Source organism: Colletes latitarsis, chromosome 8, assembly GCF_051014445.1.
Source record: "Colletes latitarsis isolate SP2378_abdomen chromosome 8, iyColLati1, whole genome shotgun sequence".
Lineage (NCBI taxonomy): Eukaryota > Metazoa > Arthropoda > Insecta > Hymenoptera > Colletidae > Colletes > Colletes latitarsis.
This window is the reverse complement of record NC_135141.1, coordinates 33,309,046-33,332,311: the sequence shown is the minus strand read 5'-3', so window position 1 is coordinate 33,332,311 and position 23,266 is coordinate 33,309,046. Positions and strand designations below refer to the sequence as shown.

Here is a 23,266-nt window from a genome sequence, read left to right as displayed (position 1 = left end):
CTACGTTCCGCCGGCCCTTTGATTCGCTTCAACGTAACCTGTATTCGGTATACATATACATCGTTCGAATTTTCGTAAAGTTTATTGAAAAACTTGTAGAATATTCGACGCAACAATTTTTTTGAATTCAACGTAAACTATTAACTGCTACCAGAGAAAATATTTTATTTTCGTTATTCGTTAGTAAAATATTTGTTACTATTATTATTATTATTATTATTATTATTATTATTTTTTATTATTATGAATTTTAGACAGTCTTGAAGCTCGTCCTGTTACATCCCCAAAATTTGAAGACGCTGGGTATTTGCAATCCCTGTATAGCACGTCGCAATCCTCGTTACGAATCCCAGCCTCGCCTGCATCCTCCACCAGACGATCCCACCCGGAAGTCGATTTCAGGGTTTTACCGATGGAACGTCTGAAACGGTACGACCATTTTTACAATTTTCCTCGAGAAACGATATTTTTTTACGTAAGTATTCCTTTGCAATATTAAATTTATTACAACGAAAACCACTCTGGATGACAATACCAATGGAACTCACGTCAAATACTTTGCTAGTATCTTGCCGACGACGCCAAACGCTTTCGAAAGTTTTCGATTTTCAAAGCAGACCGTCCTCTGTATGCAACGTACTCTGGCATCGTCGTTAAGAATAGCTTCCTGTTCCGAGCTCTGGAGACAACAAATACAAGTAAATTTGTCTCGAAAAACAGAATGAAGGATTCATCGCGTTAAAAATTATAACTTTGTATACATATAATAATAATAATAACGATATTTATTTATTTATTTGTAGCGAACGGACAAACCCTACAACGTAGGGAAACAGACGACAAATAAAAATGAAATTATCTTACAACGGAATGAAAGTTGTGGGCGGTGTAAAGGTCTCTCTTCTCTCTAGCCGACAACACGTCCGTCGGGATATCTCTTCGTTTCACAACCGCTATCGTATTCTGTATTATCGCAAATAGTAATAACAAACCAATGAAACTGACGATCACGAGCTGCTTCGACGATGGTCCGACCGAGTGGTCGATGGAATGCGCCACCGGATATCCGAAATGCGGATGATCGTAAACGTACGGAAAGTCGTTTCTGTGGTCGATGAATGTTCGCTGAGGCACTAAAATACGCGACCGCGATTAAAAACTCGACAGTTATTTCTCTTGGTTAATAATCAGCGCAACAAACGCAAAACTTTACCGGAGAGAAAATGGTTGGTCGGTACGATTAAAGGTCGTGCGGGTTCGAGTCTGCCCGGCAATTCCAAAGCAGAATCATTTCTTGCAGACGGAAATACCATAGATGTTGTATCTTGAGCGGCGATCAAAACTGCAAACGTACTTACGATCGGTAGAAGGAGCATTTTCTTTCGATGATCTTGTTCGCTTATAATTATTAGATTCACTACACTCGTTCTTTCTCTTTGCAGAGGAACGAACGAATCGCGACGCGCGACTGACAAAAAAATGAAGATACACCATGGATATAATCGTGACGAAAGGCTTCGTGACGTCGTCGTTTCGATCCAAACGAGTCGGTGAAAAAAATGCGACCAATTTGAGAAATTATGGTCGCATTATTCGACTCGCTGAGCTACGGTCTCTACGATAGAAACGTCAGACCCACTCTATTCTCTAAATAGCTTGTAAACTGTCCCCGTAGATACCATAATGGCCGTCGGAGTCGGTTCACCGTGTCGTAGACGAATCTTTTGCTTCGGTATCTCGCGATGTGATTTCATGCACGGAGGAACCGCTACGCGGTATTCTCCTACGAACTTTCCCTTCCCTAAGTTGACCGAACAGAAAAAAGAAACTTGTGATACGTTAACACTATCAAGGGATCCTAAATGACTTGTTTTATCGTTCGTTATAAATATCGCAACGTCTATCTAACTTGTAATCACATGGCGCCAAAGCAAAGATGGTTCATATGCACGCATTGCGCGTGGGGGCGTGCTCTCGCAGAACAAAGGGTTGCCTGATTTCCAACACGTAAAGAAGGGAAAAGCGTGTTTGATGTAAATGTTCGAAGAAGGGAGGGGGGCGGAGGGTGGGCAAATCGGTTGGTTAGGCTGGCTGCTGAATCCAAGGGGTTGCTATGACGATGGGACGGTGGTCGACGGTAACGAGGAGGGGACAGAGGGCCGTTGCCTGGAGGGTTCGTCTGTCTGGAGCCCTTCTAAAGGGGATGATGTTCTTCGCTCTGTCTGGCTGGCTGGCTGGCCGCTCGTTTTACGGTTTGTCAGCTGTTTCGACGCCGCTATCATTTTCTCTCGGCCAAGTTAAGCCGTCCTTTATCGGTTTACAAGTTCGTCAGCTTCTACTCGATATTTCTGTTTGCTTCTCGTAGCAGGAAACGACGATCGAGACTAAGAAATTTCCCTTTCGCGAGATTCACGCGATATCAACTACCTTGGAATGCTTTTTTGAAAGAACGAAAGAAACCGAACCGATTGGAATAGTTTTAATTGCCTAATCGATCAACGCGTTATCTAAAATTACTTCCTAATCATTTTTATCAATGTTAATTATTCTCACGACGAAGCTTCTACCCTAGATGATACGTTTCCCCCGGCCAGCGGAGCGCACGATATCCTTGGACTGCGCTTCTTTTAAACCAACCTGGAAAATGGAACGTCTATGTACCCTGGATTATAAATAGCTACTGCATGTTACATTTTTTTATAGACCGTGCGAAGGTGAAACTCGACCTCGCAATATTTCGAGGAAACGTCGCAAAAAATCGCCTACGATACTTTGACAATTACTCGCAATTGTTTTCCTAAACGATTAGTACGGAAATAGTAATTTGCGATGGACAAATAATTGTTTACCGCGTTTGCCAAAATACAGACTTTGCTAAAATCAGGTCACTCGACTATCTTGGTTATTTCAAATAATACGAAGAAGCGTTGCTTGCGAAGGTTTTATCGCTTCGAGGGAGATATAATGTAGTGACAATAATTTTTATTGTGGGTGGAAGAGTAGAGAAGGTAGAAAGGTTAACATCGTATTTTTATACGGAATATCCGTATAATGTCGTCGGTGTCGAAAGTCGATATAGTACTGAATGTCAAACATACAAATATTTAAGACTACAGTAATCTTTGACTCGCTGTGTCGCATTAACGTCTTATTGCCACCAAAGCTTAGTTGCTATTCTTTAAAACGGACAAGGTTCCTAGCTGGATACTGGTCATTTGACAATGTTGACCGCGTCATGCGTGTTGAATCGTAAACGAACGTCCTTCGACGTGCAACTCGTCTCTTTACACAAAAGAGACAGTCTGGCGTCGAGAGGACCATCGAGATAATTCGTCTCGGACGTTGCCAGTTTATCGGGAACAATAAAAGGCAGCGTTATTTTTTTAGAGCTGACTACGTATCGGGGTCACATCGATAGACACGGCGCGTGAACGAGCCATGCGGTTTCACGCCAACGCGACGCGAGCGAACATTATATTTTTAGCTGGCTTTTACAGCGACACCGCCCTCCGGCCGAACACCTTGCTGCCTGATTTTTTCCCCCTTTTTATCACGATCCAATCGAAACGGCCTGACCCGCAATCAGAACTTCGTTAGCAGCTCTTTATCGCGACGGATGACGCCGACGCCGACGCCGTTGGTCGTGGCTTTGAGTCGCGCCTCAATACGGACGACCATAAAATAAAATATTCTATACGGTATTCTCTTTCCCCGAAACTACCTGACGTTAGGCTCCTGCTTGTTAAAGTCCGAATCCAAGAAATATTCCCTTTTTTTGTGGAACTTGAGTCCATGTGTGGGCCGCCTAATTAATTGGAGGGTTCTTCGTATCGCGTTTGATCCGCCCGGGAGGTCTACTATTTGCTGACACGCAACCAGTTCGTGTTTTTTTTGACGGATTAAACGACTATCGCGACAACCATCGACCCGTTGTTCGTTACATTAAAAAATACAGTGGCTAGAAAAAGTATTCCAACGGTTAATAATATAATAACGTCATATTCTTTGACGGTGGTATCGAATTAAAAATCTCGATAGTGGTATCGAACATTTAAAGTAGAATCTTAAGGCTTCTCGAGCGTAATTCCGATCATGTTACGTCGCGAAATGGCAGAGAATCTCCGAGGACCTATTCGAATCAATCGGCTTGGAAAATCCTTTAGAGCCAAGAGATCTCTCGATGATTCCACCTCCGTGTCGACTTGTTTACCTTCTTCTCGGAATCTTGGATCACTTTGTGTGCATACGTTGCGCGCTTTAACTTCTTTATTTCCTTGCTGCTATATTTATAGGATAAAAGCAATAACCATTGGTAGGAATAGGTCTAGGAACGCGACAAAATTTGATTTTTCGCGGCAAACCGTGACGATGCACGGTGTTTTTTTTTTTTTGCTCATGAACGCGCGAGCCCGTGCTTTTTCGTTTCGTTTCCGGGGGCAATGGTTCGCCGAGAGTCACCGCAGAACGCGTTTAATATGCGGAACGACGCACTTGGTTTAATATCGCGCGTCCTAGCACTCGGAACTTCCCGAGCGCTTCAGCGATGACCGCGTCCTCCTCCTAAATTAACGGGACGAGCGTTCGTCGCGAAACGATCCGATCAACCTACGGAACCACGTGCATCCTCGATAATTACTATCGCGAAAATGCCATGCTCTCGTTGTAAATTCTATTTTTTCCCTGTTCGACTTTCCGTATTGTATCGTAACGCGAATGTCGCCTCGTTTCACCCCGTTGTTAAATGGAACGTTAATTGCCGCGCTAATCGATGGAGACTAACCCCTTCCGCCTTCTTGATCTTTCTCGTTCTTTCTTCGTTCTCGTTCGGTCAACTTAATCCGCTGATAATTCCACCGCGCTGACGGTCGACTAAACTGCATTTAGATGCAAACGTAACCGTTCGACTTTTACGCGAAACATTTGTTTGCATCGTCAACAGTTTCATAGATATTCCAGTGGGTCGATTCAAATGAGTCACCCTTGTATCGTCTCTTTGCATTCTTATCGTATCAAAGGGTTTCCCCATCGACTATAAATAAATATTACTCTGATCGTCGCAAAAGGAAATTATATTATATAATCGAAAATATATTATCGCGTACGTAATGTCGATACCACGCCCCCGGTAGTCTTCGATCCGATCCGTTCGTAAGATACCAGTTACGAAGAAATGGGAAACAAAAGTTTCAGCTGTTTGTTATTATTACGTATTCTCGTAAAGTTTTCATTTTTAATGCTAGATTTAAAACACATGTTTTAATCAGAATACATATTTGTATCGATGAAATTCAATGTAAATTGCTGAGAAGAATATCGACGAGTCGTGTAACTTGTAGTAAACGCGTAGCATTAAGCACTGTTTAGACAGGAGCTGGCTGATCCGTTCCATGAAAAACCAGCGAGAAACGAGTACCCGCGAACTCGCGGCACGAGAAACAGAGGTCCGGATCTCGCGAGCCGAGTGATAAAATTGTCCGTTGAGATGAAAACCGCATAACGGGAAGCAACCCCCACGCGAAGCTCGGTTCTACGCACGGTAAAATCACGACCTACGTTCAGGTCTTGCAGTCACTTCCGGCCAAACATTCGCGTAAGGGTGGAGAGTGGAGCGGGGAAAGTAGGGTAGGGGTATGCGTGTACGCGATTCGTAAATCGCAGGAAGAAACGGATCGTCGGAGGCTGCGGGGACCGAGTGTCTAAGAGACGACGAGAAAGGAAGAAAAGTTTGGGCGTATGCGGCCTGACTACCCTCTCTTCGTTTCACCTTCGAAGCGGTAGCGCTTCACCCTTCTCCGTACTCTTGTTCTTCTCTCTTTTTCCACCCCCGTGGAATCGACGTTGCGCGTTTATCGAACGATTGCGCGCGCACCGATAACAGGGATGGGGCGTGCTAAGTGTTGGTTGGTTGCAGAGAAAGCGGCGGTGGAGAAACGCAAACGTAGAGACCGAACGAGCGACAACGACGACGACGGCGACGACGACGGCGACGACGACGACGACGACGACGACGACGACGCCGACGACGACGCCGAGGAGGACGAGGACACGGCGACGGCGACGTCGGCGAAGACGGGAGCAGCAGATACGAACTGAAGCCCGCCGCGCGAGACGCGACCGTTTCCGACTCACTCTCCCTCTGTGTGTGTGTGGCGAACGCACCAATCTTCGTGTTGTCAACAATCTGACGGAACCCGTGTGTGTCGCGAGCGTGCACGTATCGAGGGTCGACGAGCACATTTCTGCACGAACCGACCAGAGGACACGACTCCTCGGCTCGCTCTGTGTTAGGTGCATCGCGTTGAGTATTTCTAAAGACGGATTATCTAAACGTCGACGGTTTCTTTTTATTAATCGATCGCACAGTTTCGCTGGTGCGAGATCCACCGAGTCGAGAAACCCACGCGGAAGAAAATATTAACCAAGTGATATTGTATATCGGTGTGCTGCGAGAGTGCATCGAAAGTGCTGGTGCAGCCCCGAGGTTGTTTCGAACGATCGCGTGAAAGAAGATTCGCGGGGAAGGGGTGCATGTTATCCTTTCTAAACAACGAGGGAGGAGAAAACGGATATATCCGATGAGGTAGCCTCGAGCACTCGGTTCTGTATTTTCGTTCACCTGGTTCGTCCTCCCTCCGAGAGACGGAGGGCGGTGAAACATCGATCTGTCGCCATTTTGCACAACGACCGACATCTTCTCCACGCATCGACGACATTTTCCCTCGTGACTGGCACCTCGCAAAAGAAACCCCCCGCGATTCGACGGAGAAGCGTCGTCTGTAGATTTCGAGAAGCGTGCGCGTCTAGTTTGTGTATCTTTTGGTGAAGTTGTTAGTTGTTAGTTGCTAGTCCATCGATCGCGACGAAAGTCGGCGGGTGCACGGTCGTGGTTCCAAGTCGCCGAATCAAGGGAACGACAGGGAACAGAGCCCATAAGGTCCGAGCAAGCAAGCAAAGGAGGAGGGGCAGGGTCATTTTGCTCGAAGGTAGAAATCAGCAGGCTGGGAGGTCGGCTGAGCGAGGTGGTGGGTCCCGTCGTGGAGGAGGCCGTCGAGCCAGGGGATGCGACCCCGCTGACGGGACCCCCGAGGGAATCCTCGGTTCCACGAGCACCCCCGCCACCACCGCAACGCGTCGCCAGTCCGAGTCCACCGAGACCTCCGTCCACTACGTCCCAGCAAACACAAAATCCGGCTCGTCGGGCCCACGAGCAGATCTCGGACTCTTTTAACCCCGGTCATCAGGCCCAGAACCCAGCCGACCGACAGAACTCTCTCCAACAGACCCAAAACCCGAGTCATCGTCAAAATCCCGGCCATCAAGGTTCGAATTCTGGTAACCAATCTGTGAATCCGACTCACCAGACCCAGAATCCTGCGCCCCCGGTTCAAAACGCGACCCGACAACTCCAGAACCCTACGCATCAGGCAACGCAGACGCAGCAACCGTCGTTGCAACAACAACATTCGCAGCAAGAGCCCGCGCCGCTGCAACAACAACAACAACAACAACAACAACAACAACAACAGGAACACCGATCCAACACCATGGGTACGGTGTTGTCGTTCAGTCCGCGCGATAGACGGGGTTCGGCGTATCCGCCGCCCGGACATCAGCATCCCGCCGATTTCACGCTCAACAATTTCAATTACGAGCAGCTGAACAACGCGAAGAATCGCGAGAACAAGAGCGGAGTGGCTACAGTGGCGCCGGCGCCACCCACGAGTCACCCGTCTACGAACAATAATTCGTTACAGAACAACAATATCAATCTCAATAACAACGACAACGCTAGGATCATCTCGGAGAAGATCGCGCTCGAAAAGAATGTGAAAAAACATTCGTTGTTTATAAACGCTCTCTCGTGGAAGCGGTTCAGCACAGCGAACAACAACAAGAAAAAATTCGACAACAAGAACAAGAATATCGCTTTCAGGCAACCGCTCGAAAACATACCGATCGTTGACAAGAACAAAAACATACAAACGCCACAGGTGAGCTTTGTCGTCGTTTTACATTTTCTACCTTCGTGATCGACGTGTTTGTTTAGGCAGATAGTTGCATCTACCTCACGACCGAATAATAGAATTCAGAGTTGAACTCGTTAAGATGGTTCGCCGTCCATGAATTTAGGTATATCAAAGTAGAGACGTATAGGGCGTTATAACGTGAAAGTTTGTAGTTGTAACTGATTCGCAAGGAAAACGTCTAGGCGACGAATGCGACTAGCAGTGGCCCATTTTCGTCCAAGTGTCCGCCAAGTAGCCTCGGAAGTCTCGCGCGAAGAGTGTCCAAGGTGCTTTGACCCCGGATACGATCGAAAGCGTATCGATCGCCGTTGTGTTTTCTTTTGCGTTTTCGCGTACCTTTCACCCTCGCAAACATTTTCAAGGAACGGACTCGACTATCCAGGGAAGGGCTGGGCCGTTTTGTCCAACGTTCGAAACGAAAACCAAACTTCGTACCGATTAAAATAACATGTCGTCTCCCACCCCCTACTGTCTATAGAATCTTTTCTCTATGAAAAGATGTGGTTTCGTAAAGGTTAATTTGAAATATCATCGCTGTCGCAGACGAAACCACCGGCGTTGAACAACAATCACACCACGTACAACCCGACGTGCGAGAAACTCGTTCAGAAGCCCTTACCCCCTGGGCCAAGGAAAATCGTAATCCAAGCCTCGACCTCGGAATTGCTCAAGTGCCTCGGCGTCTTCCTCCATAGGAAATGCACACGGTTAAGAGACTTCCAAGCTGGCGATGCAGTCATGTGGCTGAGGACCGTGGACAGGTACCTGCTGCTTCAGGGCTGGCAGGTAAGCCTCGTATTCTGTTTTTCCTACTAAACGATACAGGTATCCCCCGTACGATCGTAATAAAATTCGCCAAAAAACTCCAGTTTCTTGGCCAAACGACGTGTACTTTAAAAAATGAGGAAGGCGATCGATCAACCGGCGATGACTCGCGGTTTTCCTACGAACTCGTTTCGATTTCACTAGCGAATTTCGCGTTTATGCTAATATGCTGCGCGCCGCGGTTGCGGGTTATGCAAATTTTATGGTCTCTATCGCGGCTCGCCAATCGACCTCCGTCATCCAAGTTTCGTTTCTCTTGGCGGTAAAAAGGAACGATCCAAGTTCCAGTTATTGTTCGACTCGGGTCCGAATCGTTTTTCCACCTTTCTGACTCTGTCCCCTTTTCACCGAGGCGTCAAATACTAGACGGAAAAACAGTAACCGATGGGACACAATAGTAGAATGATTTTTCTATAAACCAGCAATCGACGCGCATTTCGTACTCTTTTAGATCTCTGTCGATTAGAAATATCCTTTAAAATTCATTGATAATAGAGTACGCTTATCACGATGAATGACACTCGTGCAATTTCTTCGCGCTGTCCCTTTTCAGTTGCAACTACGAAGGTCATTATCGATCAACCGGTTGACGAGTAGTCACGCGTTGCGAATACCGCTTTTCATAGAAAGCTAACGATGCGACGTTTCGCCTACGAAAACGATATTTACCCTTTATGGGACGTGGTTCACCGTCATCGATGACGTTTCCGTCGCTACGTTACCTAGTAAAACGACGGTCTATCGGTTATCGCACCAATCAACGAGGTAATTTTAAACGATCACGTTCCTCTCTTTTTTTTTTTCTTTCTCGACCTTTCGACGGTAATTCTTTAGTTTGCGAACCAACTTTTCTTGGGCTTCTCGTATCTATGCATTTCAGGCAGAGTTGCTCAAAACGTAATCTGATTACACTTGCCACGATAATATTACATATAATATATGTATATTATGTAACCGTGTCTCATCGTGGTATATTCGAGTAGAATAAAATTTGTTCGTACGAGGCTTCGTTTCCAGGGAAAATGATCTTTGAAAGTCGGACATCGGTGCAAGTAGAATGACCGAATAATGGGCAGACGGGCCAGACAAATCCTATTAAATCGTACAAAATAATCGGTAGTTCTGTTCGAGCATAGTACATATACATAAGATTTTACTGTTTTTTTTTATTGTTACCAATTTTAATTGCACTTTATGCTACACGTAATGTGTATGGTTATCGTTCCATGTTGAAAGAACGACTACGATTTCTGAGCGATCCGTTTCCTTTCTTCCTACGTTCGTAAATTACGATGAGACGGCTGCGTGGCAATTTCTATTTAAACTAGATCGATCGGTACACCAAGCCGTAGTGAAAATCGTTGAGAGTTTGAACGACTCCGACAGACTTGCGTGACTCTACGTTGATCTTGAAAACTAAAGCACCGATTCAGCCAACGTAGTCTCCTTAGAGCTTTCAACGAGCAACAGATTATTTTCCAACGTTAATGGTATTGCATTTCTTTCCTTATAGTGATTTATAAGGTTTAATTACACCGTTCGTCGTAGTTGCAATTCCAACAACTACAAACAATGAACGCATCTCGCGAAAACGTTGTTAGTCAAGAGCAGCGTATCGCTATAATCGAGTCTAGGAGCAAAAGTAGCCCTTCTATAACTGCGTACACCCACGCGCCGAGTTAGATAATAAGGGGTATACGTACGTGTGTTTATTCGTCTCGGTGAGTGCACGTGCACGATGTAGGCAAATGTACTGTGCAGAGCCGCGGATTTCGCCTCTTTAGCGATCATCGCCGAAGCCACCCTGTCTTTCAACCCCCAATTCCTACTAGCCCTCGAACGTTAACCACTCCATGGCTTTCTGGTACGAACCTTTGGGGAAAATTCATTTTCTAAGGGTATCTCTCCACTGTTCTTAAATCGCGAATATTCCCTCTGGGTTGCGTAAACGTATGTATTTTGAAATTCTTGGAATTATCTTTTCCTTTAAATCAGTTTTTACAGCAAGATGCCAAGCACGAACGATTCGAACGCGATTTGCTCGGCTTGTCCCCATATTTTCTTCTCCCCATCTAGTACAAATTTATATAAATTTATTTTTTTTCTTGCTAGAAATTGGAACAAGCGGTTAATTATATGTAGACAACGATGAGAGTCGATAGGGGTTGCAGCAGAAAATACGCGCGGCACCGAGGAAACTGTGCGCGGGGGTTCGCCTATGGGGTCACGTGCGTTAGCGGCAACATCGCAAAACCACCCTTCGGGAGAGTGTAGAAATATGCGGGGGCATCGTACGTTCACCCTTCGAGTTTAATTGCAAAGGGGAGACGACCTCTTCCCGAACTCCCGATCTTTCTGCGCTCGAAAGACGTTTGGGCGAGTAGAAACCTGAATCATTTTTTTTTTAAATTACAGCTTCGATACGCCAAGTGCCGGGGGGAGGTACTATACATTTTTAGATATTATCGAATGTCTCTCCGTTCACCGTACGTACTAAACTAAAAATCCTCCAGTTGAAGATTCAATGCTCTTTTCTTAATTTAATTTAAAACACCAGCAAGATACGTTGTTCCGGTTTTAGAAAGTTCGGAACGCTTTACGTGGACAATTCTTGCATAATTACTCGCGATTCACGATGTCTTTGACGCAACTGGGACAATCAGATGCCCCGGAATAATATTCCGTCATGCTTGTCACCGCTTCTCCTTGTAGACGCCACTTAATTCGACGTCTAGTGCCGCACATAATAACGACGGACACCAAAGTGCTGATCGCAATCGCCTAAAAAATTGCATTCTTTTACAGCGAATACGGAAAAATAAATGAAATTTGAACACTGATTTGGAAACGATGGACAATGTCGACAGGTCTCGATCGATTCGCTAATGCCGTGTTCACGCTCGACGTTTCCAATGCCCTTTCGTGTGAGTTTCGTGCAAGGTTACGCGTAACATAAAGAAGCGACCGACAGAAAATTACTCTTCTTTCGCACTTCGAGGTTTCCGCGCCACGGCAGAGAACCGCAAATCGATCGCGCACGTGCTGAAATCTAATCAGTCAAGGATGACACACGCGGCGCGGTAGCTCGTTTAAGAAACACATTCTCGCCGGTGGTATCGACTGATTTCACGAACACGACGTCCGTTCGTCGAACGTGCTTCCTTCGAAAATAATCTAAAGTAAACGATAAATATGAACGCGCAAACGCGTATCGGTTCTATGCGATATCCTTGCCTTTCTAGGCATACATGAAAAACTAAATCTTTCCAATTGAAGCAATTACACGATTTGGTGCGAAAAATATAGAATCGATGAATTTCGGTCAGCGTTGCCAGAACCTTCCAGAACTCTGACTCTTGACGTTGTTTCCATGTTTATCGGATTTAGTACAGACGACTATCCCCTGAATCCGATTTAGTCAACTAACTTTGGTTTCTATCCGTAACGCGACAGTATTTCGCTTCGAATTACGTAATCTACTTTCGCTTAAAATGTTGTCAAAGTTGTGACGGTGACACGAGGTTATTGGAACTCGCGCGACAGCTCCCTAATGTCGTTCTAAAACAGAAAAGAAACGTTTCTGACGCAACCTGAACTAATTTCGACGTCGTAATCGAACGACGCGACGTCGCTTTAATATCGATTCGATCTGTCGTATAAAGATTGCGTCTAAAGACTCGCGCGTGTTCTAAAACGTGTTTAACGTTTCTTGGATATACAGCAAGGAGCAACACGTAGAGACCGTTTAACCGAGAACGTTAATCCACTTCGTCTAGACGGTAAATAGAACAAGCTTGAACGTCATTGTGGCGAATCCCGTTAAAGAGAAACCATACATGATGGAATCGTTTCCCGCGTGCCTCGTGTCCAGTCAGAAATGAAGAAGAACACGTGTAAGATAGTTGTTCTTGTCAATAACGAAGCCAAATAACACAATTCCAAATTCCGTGGGCTCGTGGCGGTTCATCCCCAGATTATCTTTCGATCTCCGATGCAATCAGCCGTGTAAAAATGTTAATTGGGATCAAGTAGTTGCTGAAAAGTTTACACCTGCGTTAGAGTCGAGATTTCCGGAAGAAATTTCTCCGGATAAATATGGATCGGGGTTGATTTGAGCCAAAAGCATCTACTTAGAAGATCCTAGATAGCCGAATTAGAAGCTGTTCGTCCCTTCTACCAAGGCAGAGTCTCGAGAATTTAATTAGAAACGCTGAATCTTCGATAAGCCGCAGAAAAACGCGACTACAAAGCGCCATTGGGGTGCAGGCCGCTCACCCCAGCCAGATATCGACCGGATGAATATACACGGCTTGACGTTGTATCGGCTGGTCTCTCTATCGCTCGTTTTCCAACCCTCGAAGGCCTTACAAGCCCGTGTTACACCCGACCAAGTGGCTCTGTAGAGCCGGTCAAGACACGTGGAAACTCCACGAACGTCGTACGTATCAGCACATGCCTCAACGAGGACTTTATTTTATAAATAAATGCTCCTTTGCGGCCGTTTTTCCCGTCGTGCGACAATAAAGCGCGCCCTCGCGCACAATTAACATCGAAAGCTATTATCTGCCCTGGAAACCAGAAATAACCAAGCTAATTATATCACCTGTGTTTCGTAACTCGTTCGTCACCGAAACTCTGTTTCCTTCCCATTTTTTACGTTACCTCTAACAAAACTCCTTTTTAGCGAGATTTACCGTTACTCCCAGCAAGTTGCTTTCCACAGAGTTCCTTTTCTCGATTGCAAGTCAAGGTGCAAAATATGCACAGCCACGCGTAATTATTCAAAGGGGTAATCGTTGTGATAAACGACGAAATAAGTAATTTTCACCCACCTTGGTAAGTCTAGCGTTAATTTTACCTAGTACCAGACTCGACGAGTGCCTTTTTATCCAACTATAACGTCAGTAGCTCCAAGTGTCGACGTCCCTAGATATTTCTGGACGTTCCTGATCGCATCTGAAGGCATCCAGCCGTGAGAACACTTTGCACCGCGTAATGCGCGTTAAAAAGCTGGCTAACAAGGGAGGACGCGTACGCGAGGATGATGGAACGACCAGCAAAATACCTGACAAGCGAGAAAACGCATCCGGAGCATCGATCCTTCCCGGGTCACCGCGGGGTCTCTCCGTTAATGCGCCCACATGTGCAAGAAACCGCATCCGTACGGCTCCGTGTATGGATAAACCCCCCGCGGTCGAAGAAAGCCTAAGCCTCTGATCGAGCATCGTACCTTTCAATTATCGTTTACCGTTCGGCGTAATTGCATCACTACCGAAATTCTATCCTTACTTGCGTTAACTTTAAGGTAAATGAAATCAAAGTCAGAGAGATGGAGAGATCCTTCCCTTGTGAGTCGTATCGACCAAGTCTTGCATACTTGTCATTCATCGACTCCACGTATTGGACAAATATCGGACATTTGCCATCGAGCCACTCGTACCGAGTCTTCGCAGTTATCGTTAACACACAACCCAGGCGACTGTGTCTCTTACTATCTTGGTGCAATTGACTAGGATGCAAGAGAACCAAGAGTTGTTTCTCGAAAGCGAACATTTCAACAACAGAATTTTCCACGGGCATTCGTGGCTAGAAGAGCATGCGTTGCCGGTGTTCCGATAATAGAGATAGGCGTATCCCTGTGCGAGTACAAATTAGATGTACACGCAAGATAAGTGTATTAAAGGTGACGGCAATAAATGCACCCACACGGCCAGCGGCGACGCCTTTGTACGCCCGTTAAAGCCACTACACAAGCTGCATGTAGCTAGGTGTACTCCACGAGCCAATGCACTTTGCCTCTAGCCTCTCTCGGGCTAGATCGACCTACGTGCCGTGTCCTAATTCGCTAATGACTCGGAGGACTCGGTTTCTGGAGCAAGGAGACCGGACGCGAGCAAAGCCGTCGATAAAGGACACGTGTCGGAATGTCGGAAACGAGACGGTGAAACTGCTTCTTCGACGATCTCCCCTATTAAATATGAAGCGAAAGCTTACAAATAAGTATTAAACAATATTTCCGGACACCGTCGAACATATTTATTACAAATCAGGGGGGTGTCTAAACTTTTCGGCGAATGTATCTCATTAATCGTACCTCCTTGGTCTTCATCAAGTATGTACATCGAATGTAAGGCCTACTGGTATACCTCGCTTATGGTAACGCGACACCGCGCGTGAGTCATGCTTTCTGCTCGTCGATGAATATCGTCTACATACATATATGTATATGCTGTGAAATAAGAAGAAGCACTTGGTCTCTCTTATACGTCAGAGATTGACCGCAACACTATCCGTCAAGATTATTACGATCGACTATTTTATAGTAAACATATAACATTAAGGTTGCGAAGAGATTTGGTGGAACGACTGTTCCGCGATTGAAATAGGTTCGGAATAGGTTGTAACGATCGTGATTTTTTCACAGGACATCCCGTTCATCAATCCCGCCAACGTTGTGTTCGTTTATATGCTGGTGAGAGAGCTAGTCGACGGAGACGAGGCTTCCGAGGAGGAACTTCATGCGACGGTGTTGACCTGCCTGTATTTGAGCTACAGTTACATGGGCAACGAGATCAGCTATCCCCTGAAACCGTTCCTCATCGAGGATAACAAAGACAAGTTCTGGGATAGATGTTTGCTGATCGTGAATCGACTGAGCTCCGAGATGCTACGAATCAACAGCGAACCGGGATTCTTCACGGAGATTTTCACCGAGCTGAAGGTACAGGTATCGCGAGTAATTATTTAAATAGGCGTAATATAGGGGTAACGTAGAGGAGCGAGTGAAACTAAGATTGAACAACAACAGGCCTGTGGAGCCGGCGAACGAGGTAGTCTGCCTGGTACCGGGCTTGAGCGGAGCCTCGTCGTCTCCGGAGTCGCGGTACCCACCAAGGCGGCTTGACGGAGCTACACACACCTGCTGGTGCGCATCGCCAGGCACGGCTGCGACGTCACGACACTCTGACGACGGCCGTCGCGACGACGAGGGGCTGCCCTCGCAGCATGACCCCTCTGCATCGACCTCAACCTCGACGTTGCATCGACAGCCTCGTCAGCAGCAGCAGCAGCAGCAGCAGCAGCACCACCATCATCATCATCATCATCATCGTCACCATCATCGACCTAGCCGCGACGACGGAGAGCCGAGCGGACGATGCCCGTCCTGCGGGCAAAGGCGACGGGAAGAGATCTTCCTGACGATCAAAGATTTGGACGCGATCGAGCCAGCGCCTCTCGAGTCGCAAAGAACGCCCACCTCTCAGAAAACGTGCAGGTGCGACACGATCGACGCCGCCGTTGTCGACCGAGACAGAGAGAGGGAGAAAGAACGCGGGGATCTCCGAAAGTACCGAAGCACCGAGACCAGATGGTCCGACGGGAGCTTTCTGTCTCCGGACGACGCGATCTGGGATCTAAAGAGACGCACCAGCGAGGGAACCGAGTTTCGCTGGGCTCTGCACACGTCCCACACCGACCTAGACCTGGCAAAGAGAACGAAATGCAGCTGTCACAGTTTGACGCCCGAGGAGAAGAAATCCCACGACGTACAACGAGGCGATCTGAGGAAGCACCACAGCGCGGAAACGGACAAGTGGTCGGTGAAACCGGATTACTTGCAGACGCCGATGCACGATCTGAGAAAGCACAGCAGCGACGACACGAGAATGGCCAGAGAGGCCAGATGGCTTCAGGTACCGGAAGTGTTGCCCAACCCAAAGCCACGATGCACTTGTCCGAAATCGAAGGTCCTGTCACCCTCGCCACCGGCGTCGCTACCAGCGCCGCTACCGGCGCCGCTACCGGCACCGCCACCGATACCGTCGCCGGACACCAAAGTGCAAACGGAACCGGAGAAACCAAAGATCCAAGAACCGGAGAGGAAGCTGTACTATTCTGCGTCGTTGAACGTGGAACGTACCGAAGAGGCAGTCGCGCCTGCTACGGAGAAGCCGGAACTGAAGAAGCATGCCAGCGAGGACAGCAGACCGGCCAAGACCGAGAGACTCAGGGACCGACCTAAGCTGGAACGATCTCACGCGAGAGTCGACAGTCAAACGTCGAAGAAATGGGGCGGCAAGGAAAAAGTGATCAGTCCGGACGAAGGGAAAAGGGCTCGATCCAAGTGGGCGATGAAACCACACTTCTCTCTGCCCGTGGAGGACAAAAAGTCGAGATGGAGAAGCCAGGACTCTACGGAAGGGTTCAAGAGCAAAAGTCTGAAAGAACGACCCAAGTACAGTATCCGAAGGAGCATGTCACCGGAACCGGATCCCCGTCAGATAACCAAACTGGAAAACAGAATCGTCCGTCGACTGATATCCCCCGAGATCACCATTACGGACGCGAAATGGGCCCCGTACGAGGACGCTTCCCCTTTGCCAACGATGGGGGTGAAGAAACGCGAGCCGAAGCACATCAGCGAGATCAAATGGAGTCCGTACGACGGTTCGCCGACGGCCGGTGGTGGTGGCGGCGGTGGTAGTTTCGCCGTTCAAGAACCCGAAGAATCCAAGTCTTGGTCGCCTTTTCACAACGTGACGCCCACTCACCATCCACCTCCGGAAGCGACACCCTGCAGAAGCGACGACGAAGACTTTCGCTGGAGAATTCTGAACCAGGTTTCCGCGTTCCCGATTTACCAGGGCGGTTGGAAGGACGAGTCGCCGGAACGAACGCCGCCCAGAGTCCAGTCTCCGACGGACCTGTCCCCGCCCATTTGGTCGCCTCTCGTTCCAGCTTCGCCCGTGAAGAGGCAAAGGTCCCAACAGCAGCAGCAGTACTCGCCGCAGCCTCCCGCGCCGCCGGTTCAGAGAAAGAGCATCGCGAAAGTTCGCGGTTTGTCGAAGAAGAAGGTCTTCAGAGCTAGATCGGAGAGCGGGCATCAGAACGACGACAGACTCGCGCCGCCTACGGTGATCGTTCGAGCCGCGAGCGAAGAGCCCAAGACTCGCCAGAGGCCACAGTTGATCAGATCGAAGGCTCTGTTGGAGGTCCCCGTCACGATGGGAATTACCAAGAGATCATTGAGCGAAGAGGTGCCGCGTATGCGTACTCGGGAACGGCCGCGCGCGCCGAACCGAGCCCGCAGCGAGGAGGCGCCGAAATACGAAGACCCTTGGTTCGCTAACGACAGCTTGTCGTCCGAAGCAACCGAGTTAAGGGAGTACGTCACCACGGTTTAGCGGGGGCTGAATTATTGACGGTACTCAAAATCGAGCGAAGGTATTTTATAATTAGTTTATTCCCTTCGTTGCGAAGGGGTGATCATAGTTAGCTCGCTTAGATATTTTGTACCGGCGTAGAACGGGGAGACGCGCGACCGCCAGAATTATTTTCGTCTCTGAGCCAATTCGCATTTCTACGTATATCTGACGTATGCGCTGACGATAGGGACGCTACGAATCGCAGAGAGACCGTGATTCATAAGAGCGAACCAAGGTGGAGGATAATCGACGGTGCGGGTTTCCGTCGCGATCTCGAGTATCGTGACTGACTCGGTCTGATCTACGAAACACGATGAACGAAACGAAGAAACAAGAACGCGCTTCGTTTCCCTAGAAAATTGAAATTTCAACACACGGGAAGAGCAGACGTTAGGTTTCCAAGAGTCAACGATTCGTTTCTAAAAGAGAGGAAGATGTCGAGGGGACGCGCGATAGTCGAAACGCGGGTTCGAGGACCGATTACACCGAGTCGATAATAAAATGTGCGCGTTTGTGACGCTGCAGAAAGAACAGTATTCGGCTCAACACTGAACTTTTTCGGCAACACCGAGAATATCGAAGAGAGTACAGCTCAACATAGCGTCGTCTAGCCTCGCAACGACGACGTGGCACAGTTTGCGTAGCGTGTTTATATTAAAGATAGCCGATAACGTTCAGAAAATGTAATATTCGACTTAAAGATACATCAACTTAATGATAATAATACGAGCTTAGTTCTTAAGCGTAGCTGATATTAAGAAAAAAAAATGAAAAAAAAAATAACAAAAAGAGAAAGAAAAATACCGAAGAAAATAAGAGGAACTGTACAGTTTGCATGTTGCTGACTAGAGAACGAGTGTGAAACCGGAATGGCTAGCAAGAGAGAACGAATGATACGATTAAAGTATACTGTGAAGAAAATTCTAAAAGAATAAGTTGGTCGTGTCCCGTTCCATGGACAAGAGGAACCAAAGTTCGTTCGATGAATCGTCGGGGCTCGGTAACCTTTGTTACGATTCCTTTCTGTTTCATCGGGACGATAGTCGCGTAAGGAATAGATTCCCTCGGGATCGATCGTTCGCGAGTCTCGTACATACGCATAAATTAAGTTGTTTCGTGAGTAAAAGGGCCGTTATCTGGCGACTTAGGTAAATGACCATTTAGCAGCCCTCGTGTGCCGGTGCGTGCAATATTAATTAAGATTACGGTATAGCTGATCGAATAGCCAATTAAGGATGGGGTACTAAGGTTAAGCGAAAGAACGCGAGTTATTTACGTTGATCTACGGCTCCATGTACGTACCGATTAACAGTTTTAGTTAGCAAGTTTTCGGTTTACCGTGTCTGCCTCTGTCCGATTGATTTGCTAGCACGCGATTCTTTGCCAAGTTTCCCAGCGGACGATAATTTTAAGACTCGTCGGATTTTCGAGTACTGTATACATACATGCGTGTACACGCACGCTCTCTGTACACGTGTCCCTGCCGATCTCTTGCCGGCTTTCAGTCGCGATACTCGATCGTTTTAGATTTTTGATATTATTGTCGGGGAAATTCGGACGTTTCTTCGAGCGGAGGAAGCCACGATTTAAAAGTCTGTTTTGTATTTCGATTAATCGAACGCATCCCGGTCATGTTCGATCCGTGCAATACCAACTAATTAGTACTTGGAACCTATCACGATCTACATATGTACATGTATACACATACAAGTCCACGTCACACATACACCATCATCTTCCCGAAACGTGCACCACGTATGTTACTTTTACGAAGAAGGAGAAAGTATGTAATGCGTGCGAAACTGGAGAGAACGTAAACGACGATATAGCATCGTTGCTAACGCGATATATGTACTTCGAGCATCGACGCCGCAGAATTTTGTACATATTTTTCACATTTAACGGTACGATAGCTGTAATTCCAAGTTACGAGGCGAGAACATCTCGAGCGCTAGTTTCGCGATACGCGCGCAATCTCGTGATTCGAATTTGCCAAAAATGTAAAAAATAACGAGGGAAGGACGTACGATTTTCTCAAGATGGTGTAAGAAACTCGAGACTTGTGCTCGTTTACTCTGGATCCGGTTTTTATTCAACCGTTCGTTTACTCTCGCGGTTTCTCGATGTTGTCTCGTGTCAAATACCCCTCGCAAACTCCCACGCCACGAAAGGAAAAGCTACTCGATCAACACTCGATCGAATTCACCGTACGAAAGAAAAACCGAATACTAGAACAACGTTCGGTCCCGATTTTCCGTTTCATATTCGCGCGGCTCGGCGCTCTTCTTCACAGAGACGAACAAAAAAAATGATATAAAAACATAAGAAAGTGAAAATTCACACAGATAGAAATTATTTTCCAATGAAAAACCGTAAAGTAAGGAACCGTAGGAGAGAAAGAAACCGAGAGAGCGAAATAATGATAGCATTGAAACGAATAATCGACAAAGGTGACAATATCAACGACGAGACGAAAGAAAGCTTCTTTTTATTTCCGGCATGTTTCGGCGTGATCTCGAACTGGTTAATGTTTTCTAGAAAGTGCTGTGTTTTAACGGTGAAAACGAACAAAGAAAGAAACTATAGGGGAAGCAGATAAAAATATCTAACGTAATGAGCGTCTGATTTTATCGTTGCATAGCGTACAAAAGATTCTCGCATAAATGGGGTGGGGGTAGAAAGGGGCAGCTTGCAGAATTATCGCGCCATTAATTGCATTCGATCGACGATCTATTCAAAATTAGTTGCTAATTTATCTCGAGACTAACAATCTATCTTTGTTTCGTCGCAGCTACGGAGGCTGCGTTTGATCTCGAGAACGGAGCGAGGCGCACGATCTTCTTCTTCGTTCGACTTTTAGGATTAATTCTAGCATAAATCGCTATAGCGAATAATATAGCGCTTCGAAGGTACCCGATTTACTTCCCCCGAAGGCTCCAAAACTTTCCACCTACTTTGCACACTCATCATAGATACATACATACATACAAACACACACACACACACACACGCGCGTGTGTATCACTCCCCAAACACTTTGAATGGAGATTATTCTAGACGTTGAAACTCTCTTGTTTCGTACGAATTACTTTATACTCTCGTCTCGCTACTTAAGGACGGTAATATTAGTATTAGTCGTTTTACTTACGGATACATTCGTGAGTATTTGCCGAGAAAAGGCTGTCGTTGCATTTATTATTTATATATTTCGAACGCTATAGCTGCACACGATACTTGTAAAGCAAAGCAGATCGTCTCTTGATCGAAAGTTTCTCGAGATCAGACGCGTGCGCGTCCCGACGTCGCATCAACGAATCGTACGCGTATAAAAAAAGGACGCATTTTCGATCCAGTGCAACGTTGCACTTGTTTCTCCGCGCGAACCGTGTCGCGTAATCGTTCTGAATCAGTGCTGTTCACGGTTGGAACTCTTGCGAGGCATTCGTGCCCATTGTACGCTGTATGGTCTTTGCCTGGGACACGTGCACGCAATGTGCTATCGACTATAGTCCGAAAAAAATGAACTAGCCGATCAAAGCCGATTTTCTCACTGCGAATCGTATGAAAACTAGAGCGGTGGGAATAACCGGACGATCCGGTGGGAACAGTGTCTTTCAGTAACTCTGAGTGGCCAGTTGATTTTGTTCCGAATATACTTAAGTTACATGTACATATATAATAACTGCAAACCAAGTGGATCAAGTGCCACTGCTAATTGTGAACAGTACTACTTTAGGCCAAAATCGGACGAGCGTCGAAACGACGAACGTTCGAACATCTTTCTTTTTTCAACTGAGAAGAAACAGAGAAAGATTTACGAACGTTCGTTGTTTCGACGCTCGATGGTCGTACGGCAAGTAAAACCTTAACCAAAGAGAACGGAAAGAGAAAAGGTAAGAGATCGAAGACACAGTACATACTTGTATTAAAGTCGTACTGCATAACGCTAGCGATTCGTTTCTTCTCGAGCGTACACACGTATACATACACATATACATATAGGTTCTTTCCTTCGTAGTGCATACAATAATTAATTCTGGCGTTACATTGCGTACTGTATAAAGTAGTATACATAGCATAATGTATTAATTGTGTAATTATCATCCGGAACTGCGACCGGTTTGAACGGTTCACGCGCGCAAGAGAGCCTCTGAACGTGCGTTAAACGAGAGATTAAAAAGTGATTCGTAACGCGTTATTTCTATAAGAAGAAACACACGGGCACGTTAAAATGCTATACGGTGTAAAAACGAAAAATAAGAAAAAAAAACATTGTGTCTGTGCTGCCATTAGCGTAAAACCGAAGAGAATGAAAAATTTAAGAAAACAGACGAAGCCAAAGTATATAGTTAATGAAAACCACCTGGGTTACATACGCATACAAACACATATACACACGCACGCGCATACATAAAATGATGGTGAAACAGTACATATAATATAAATATACATGTATTGTATACACACACACACGCGCGCGCGCTCGTATTCGCGATACGATACAATACATTCACACATACCCGACGATGTAATTAATAAGTACTTTAATCCCGAGGAAATTCGTTTCGCGGTACAAGAATGGTTTTAGGAGCCTTCATGTTGAATAATTAGCAGTCTCATTCCATGTATCGTGTAATCGAGAGATCGAGTGACCGTGATCAGTACGTATATAGCGCTAAAATCATTAAATGAACAAAAAAAAACAAAGTGGCGATATGAACCTGTTCACGACGATTCGTAGTGTGTACTGTATTCGAATGTGATCGATTTGTTATATATGTCCCTCATTATTGTTACGTTGTGCTTCTTATTATTGCTATTTATTATTATTATTATTATTATTATTATTATTATTATTATCATTATCACTAATATCATGTTTATTATGATTCCGAGAACTATTACCATCACTTGGAGAATTATTCCGATCATTCCTATTAAATACTACATATTTAGTATTATTATTATTACACGAGAAAGATCAACCGCCGATTTTTTCTAGTCAAATTTCTCTAGTCCCAATTAGAGTACTGTCGATACTCAGTCTCCCCCGTCCCCGATCTATTTGATTTTTGTCAAATAATCCCAAGACAATGCCATGCGTTGCAGGACACATAGATCTTGCATAATAGAGTGATGCATTACCTGTGCAACAAAATGCAGTATACAACCCGTAAATATGAGGTCAATGTTGATTTGTTAAAATAA

The 23,266-nt window shown here is 46.2% G+C and overlaps 2 protein-coding genes across 2 annotated transcripts; one reads left to right on the top strand and one right to left on the bottom strand.

The window, feature by feature from the left end:
* Positions 1–75: 75 nt before the first annotated feature.
* LOC143345121 (uncharacterized) lies at positions 76–1,872 on the bottom strand. The gene is made up of 4 exons (XM_076771945.1): positions 1,214–1,872; positions 865–1,133; positions 549–679; positions 76–421 (listed from the first exon to the last, which is right to left on the bottom strand). The coding sequence occupies exons 1-4, from the start codon at positions 1,374–1,376 to the stop codon at positions 229–231; spliced, it is 756 nt and encodes a 251-aa protein (XP_076628060.1). The 5' UTR covers positions 1,377–1,872; the 3' UTR covers positions 76–228.
* Positions 1,873–5,880: 4,008 nt separating this feature from the next.
* Positions 5,881–23,265, top strand: LOC143344501 (uncharacterized). Its single transcript, XM_076770616.1, has 5 exons — positions 5,881–5,938; positions 6,847–7,991; positions 8,571–8,813; positions 15,277–15,573; positions 15,632–23,265. Exons 1-5 carry the CDS (start codon positions 5,881–5,883, stop codon positions 18,035–18,037), a joined length of 4,149 nt encoding a protein of 1,382 aa, XP_076626731.1. The 3' UTR covers positions 18,038–23,265.
* The last annotated feature ends 1 nt before the right edge of the window (position 23,266 follows it).

What these genes read in the sequence shown, in the direction of transcription:
- LOC143345121 (XM_076771945.1), bottom strand. Translation starts at nt 1,376, where the DNA reads ATGCTCCTTCTACCGATCGTAAGTACGTTTGCAGTTTTGATCGCCGCT. An exon ending in CCCACAACTTTCATTCCGTT is followed by an intron (nt 680 to 864) that starts GTAAGATAATTT and finishes TGTTGTCTCCAG; the next exon opens with AGCTCGGAACAGGAAGCTAT. An exon ending in ATACTAGCAAAGTATTTGAC is followed by an intron (nt 422 to 548) that starts GTGAGTTCCATT and finishes GTACCGTTTCAG; the next exon opens with ACGTTCCATCGGTAAAACCC.
- LOC143344501 (XM_076770616.1), top strand. Translation starts at nt 5,881, where the DNA reads ATGGGGCGTGCTAAGTGTTGGTTGGTTGCAGAGAAAGCGGCGGTGGAG. An exon ending in TGCTGCTTCAGGGCTGGCAG is followed by an intron (nt 8,814 to 15,276) that starts GTAAGCCTCGTA and finishes ATTTTTTCACAG; the next exon opens with GACATCCCGTTCATCAATCC. An exon ending in AGATTTTCACCGAGCTGAAG is followed by an intron (nt 15,574 to 15,631) that starts GTACAGGTATCG and finishes AACGTAGAGGAG; the next exon opens with CGAGTGAAACTAAGATTGAA.